Source organism: Crocodylus porosus, unplaced genomic scaffold (assembly GCF_001723895.1).
Source record: "Crocodylus porosus isolate Cpor-Errol unplaced genomic scaffold, CroPor_comp1, whole genome shotgun sequence".
Taxonomy (NCBI): domain Eukaryota; kingdom Metazoa; phylum Chordata; order Crocodylia; family Crocodylidae; genus Crocodylus; species Crocodylus porosus.
Genome location: NW_017728906.1, coordinates 3,366,552 through 3,371,484, shown reverse-complemented (window position 1 = coordinate 3,371,484; position 4,933 = coordinate 3,366,552). Strand labels below are relative to the sequence as shown.

The 4,933-nt window shown below is 36.1% G+C and overlaps 1 protein-coding gene across 1 annotated transcript in view; it reads right to left on the bottom strand.

Annotated features, from left to right (window-relative positions):
- MORC1 (MORC family CW-type zinc finger 1) overlaps positions 1 to 4,933 on the bottom strand; it is a 94,365-nt gene that overhangs the window by 47,520 nt on the left and 41,912 nt on the right. The window contains exons 19-21 of the mRNA XM_019557094.1: positions 4,813 to 4,933; positions 2,823 to 2,928; positions 1,422 to 1,560 (exon numbers count right to left, since the gene is read on the bottom strand). Coding sequence (XP_019412639.1) covers positions 1,422 to 1,560; positions 2,823 to 2,928; positions 4,813 to 4,933 — 366 coding nt within the window. The remainder of the gene's footprint in view (positions 1 to 1,421; positions 1,561 to 2,822; positions 2,929 to 4,812) is intronic.

The window sequence follows — 4,933 nt, the reverse complement described above, 5'->3', positions numbered from 1 at the left end:
TCTTTAAGAAGAGGCTTGATGACTACCTGGCTGGACTCATCTGAGTCCAGTCTTTTTCTCCTGCCCTGGAAGGGGTTCGGCTTGAAGATCTACAAGGTCCCTTCCGACCCTACTTCTATGATTCTATGAACCCTACTAACTATGAAACTACGCAAGCAGCACCTTTCTTGCAGCAGGGATAGTTATTCAAAGAAGACTATAAAATAAATGACAGAAAGAAGGAATGAGATAGCTTAAATATAGATGTGCTACTTTTAGATTATGGGCCCACCATCTGAAACCACTTGAGCAGAAACTGAAAAACTCACATATAAAAGAAACTCAAAGTATTAGGGCAAAAGTTAAACAGTGTGAGAGGAAGCCATGTGTAGCTTTTCTGGAAGACAGGACTCAGATCTCTCAGGATGATAGGACTGAAAGCACAATGAGCAAACCAAGACTTGGCATGTTTAACAGAGTGGCATTTTTGTTCCTAAAACACCATGAAAGGTAAGAATCACCAGATGCTGTTTCTAAGGTTTTACAAACGTTTTCTTGGAGTGCACTCTTCAGTATGAGAAATAAGCAGTTGTGTTTGTGACAGCTGTTCCCAACTGCAAGAATATATTCTTTGCCTTTCTAATTAAGTAAGTTCTTCAACAAAGTTACTTCCTAACATCCACACACTGGATAAGAATCCTGAAAAAGTGATGCATCTGTTTATCAGTTTTGGTCATCTCTTTTCAAGGATCAGTATATATAATTCAAAAGAAATGTTTCAGTGTTAAGATATTAAGAACATATACCATTGACTGCTTCTCCTTCAACTTCTCAATTTCACATTAACCATCTTACAAAAAAGGGCAATGATCTCTATGCTCTAATTCCTAGGAGCTATCTTTTTTGTTTGTCAATGCAACTGAACCCCCTTTTAATACTCAGGCCATCTGAAGTATATCACAACATAATTGTATTTCCTGCATTTGTGCATTGTACATATTTAACTCTCATATCAAATCTGGCTAAAAAGATTACAGTTGCAGTTTTCAGAATCCTAATAGTTATTAGAAAATAAAGCAAAGCAAGTTATGCAATAATACTCACCTCTGGAGATGGTTTCATCTATTGATAGATTTTAAGATTGCTTTATTCTATTGCTAGATTTTATTTATTCTATCAATATCTATTGACATTTATTCTACCAAAATACATTGATAGAATTTAACTCATCTGGCATTATAATTCTAAGATAGATCAACTTACATATGTTGTTAATTGTGAATAAGCCAGAATTAAATCAAATTTAATTAAACACTCCCAGCCCTATGTTTGCAGGATGACTTAATCCAAGGATGCCTCACTGCAGACTTAGAGCATGAGCTAGAGCTTTCCTGAAGACAACCCCTTTATAATCTAAAAGAAAGCTATAAGTAACAGGTCACCTGAGACTGCAAGTTTTCCAGCTTCTTTTGATGTCTCTGGATTGACTCTACAAGGAGCTTTTCTTTGTCATTTGGTAACTGCGCTGGTTTATTCAAAGTGCCCAAAGGGATGGAAGGTAAATGTTCTGGTCTATTACACCTACAATATGGTATTAACCAATACAAGAAAAATAATCAGTGGAAAGAAATACTATTCTTTTATTTTGTACAGTCTGGCAAGGAATGATCTTTGATGCTTTAAAACAGACTACTCTCCAAAGGACTGTACAAGTGGCTTTGTCTTACACAATAGATCCATTTTCTGAATGCACTCCATATCACTCCTGTTAAATACAATGACAAACGTAAGTGTTACTACCTACAACTCCCCTTTACTTGAAACAGCAGATACAAATAACAAGAAGGGAGCTGGGTTCTCTTGTTTCTTGTGCATCCCAGTCACTTACACTGATGGATGACAGGCATTCTAAGTACACAGGCTTCACACTGGACCTATTTTTGTCCATCGTACCATGATTCTTATTAATTTCAAGCTTGAGTGAGTTGAGTCATGGTAACGCTTGGAATTCAGGAAGTTAGAAGTTGGGAAAAGACATTTGTCTATATTGCGATTGTACAGAAATCACAGTGGAGAAGCCATTTTATAGTGTTTTCCCAACAGATTTGAATCTTAATACATGAAACAGGTCCTGTCAGAAAAGGAGTTTACTACAATTAGTTTTTGTCCATCAAAAAGGTTCAAACCCTACTAGCAAGAAATCAAGATGCACACACATACAACGCTGTTCTCTGCCAGACTGATTAATAGAACATACTGCTGGCTGGGACTACTTTGCTCACTAGCTCCTATTTACTTGTATAATACACTTTCATTATAGTGGAGCTATAAGAATTAAAATCATGTAACATAACAGAGAGCTTGGGTTTAAAAACTGATGTTGTTGGACAACATGCTCAAGCTCCATAAAATAGGAAGTAAACAGAATGGTTGCTAAACTTAAGGCTTCCCTTGTCTCAAATACCAAGACTTTCACTATGGAAGGGGTGAGGATGATAGTTGAATTTGACAGGACTATGTCCCCAGTGACAGATATCTGAAACAACAGATTGGGTACACCTAACTGCTATATGATCAATCTTCCAGGTGAACTATCTAGAAATTCAGGTCTATCATAAAGCAGTGCCAAAAAGGCCAATTAATACACTAGCTATAGCTAGCAAAGTCTGATACAATTTCATTCATCTGCCTTTGTTTTCTAACCTAACAACCACAATTGTGAAGTTTCCCCAGAAGCAGGTGCCTTTTCAAATGCTTCTATAGCACATGTGCTTTACTATTTACTCCCAGGTAATTCTTTTGGCTTTAAATAAATGTCAGCCTACATCAACATGAGGACTTACTTGTTTTCCAGAGGGTTGGGGTTATATGTGCAGATCCAGATGCCACTGCAGTCTCCATTTTCAGCATCAGTGGAAGATGAGAGTATCCTCCATTTAAGGCAGATATCTAGAAAAATAATTGGAAAGTTGAAATAAAATGGTTTACTATATGTTAGAAAGCATGTATATACATGCATGGATATATATATGATGCACACCCTATTTATTATAATTATGCATCTTTTACTGGCTCTTATCACCTTTATCCACTAACCTATCACAGAACCTGTCAGAACATTACCAAACTACGAAAGTGTCATGTAAACAAGTGCCATTAAACAACAACAACAACAATAAAAAACCCAGCTGAAAAAAGTTTGTTTTCTATATTTCCCCAAACTTGAATTGCCCTAAGTACCAGGATGGGTATTGTTCAGTCCTGAACAAGCAACATGATTTGACGTGTGACAGCTTATGTTCCATCAAGGATAGAAATAGGAAACCCTCATGTCACACTACTTCTGTTAGAACGCAAAGGACTGAGCCCAAGTTCTATGGCACAAATCTCTGACCTTTAAATACAATACAAAATATAGAGCTAAAATTGACATAATTTATGAAAATGCATTTTAGATAATTTTTAGAGGTTTCTAAAATGCTTTGATTTTAATCTCTCTCCCTCCAAGGGTAATCCTGTTAGCTGGTCTTGCATTATCAAAGGAGAAACAGCTATGGACAACTACTTCACTCCCTACTATTTTAGGTAGCTCATGCATGTTGTCCAACAATATCAGCAAAGCAGATTTATAATATCCCAACTGGTTAACAAACTACAGCTTTGGTGGTGAGCCCTGATTGCTTCAGGGCTGTCACTACTCCCTCCGTGGCACACTGTAGATTCTTTTTGGCACTAATCCAGGATGCAGGAGCAAGTCCTGTTTCTAATATTAATGAAAAGTGTGAATATAATGTGTGCAAAAGTACCTTAATGGAGAAAGACAGACATTTTTTCTGATGTTTTTACTCAGTATGAAACCTAACTGCTTTTTCTGAAATAAAACTCAAGTTTTTCTCCTTATGCTGCCTTTATTTTTTTTTTGAAGTCAAAAGCCAACTTAAATGTCATATTCCTTGCTCTCATTGTTATGACTAGCTGTTTCCTTCCTAGTGACAGGCAGCTTAATAGAGGAAACACTTTATTTCGGTGACACTGATGTGGAAAAATCTATTTACTGGACTTTTTCCATCAAAAGTGTAATGAAAGGTTCTTTGATTCAAAAGATCTGAGGAAACAGAAATACGTACTAGGATGCTAAAGAAATAAACTTGTTTAATTATATTTTGATCAAATAAAACAATTTCACTCAGACTAAAATATTAAAGGCACAGCCAGTCATTTTTAAGATCAAATGTTGCCATAGGATACTGGAAGCTTACAGAATGACTCATAAGAGTAATCAGAAAGGTTCTTCTCAAAAGTTACTATTGGTAGGAAAGGAACAATAACAACAACACCAGCACCACCACAAACTGTCCAATTTGAGATATGATCCCATATCGAGGTAGAACACAACCTGCCATGTCAGGAGCATATGTAGTTAGGGAAGAATGAAAAAACTTTAAAATGAACATGATAGTTTAAAATGAACGTGATACAAAATAAAAACAATTTTAAATAATTTTCAGTGAATTCACTTAAAGTGACAGTTAACTTAGGGCTGAAGTGGCTATGTTAAAGCACCAAAGAAGCCTTTACAGGAGATCAAATAAAACATATAGAAAGAAAAGTAGACAACTATAAAAGTTACCACTTTCTTTTAGACACAGTGGTAAAATGAAACAAAAAAGCTGGTCAAGATCTTTGGAAGGAAGAAGCAGATGAAAGCACAGCAGTATACAGTGGAGAAAACTGGAACAAAGGTGCTTAACTTTAAAGAACTTCCTGTCTATATTATCCTGTATAATCACACATCTTTCTCTCCTTTATTTGTCCAATATATAATAAACTCACCACACTGAACAATGGCAGGAACTTCCATTGCACGTTTTCTCCTATACTGAACTGCATCCAAGGGTTTCTCAGACCATTTGTCACTTAGATATCCAAACTCATTCCAGAAGGAAACTACTCC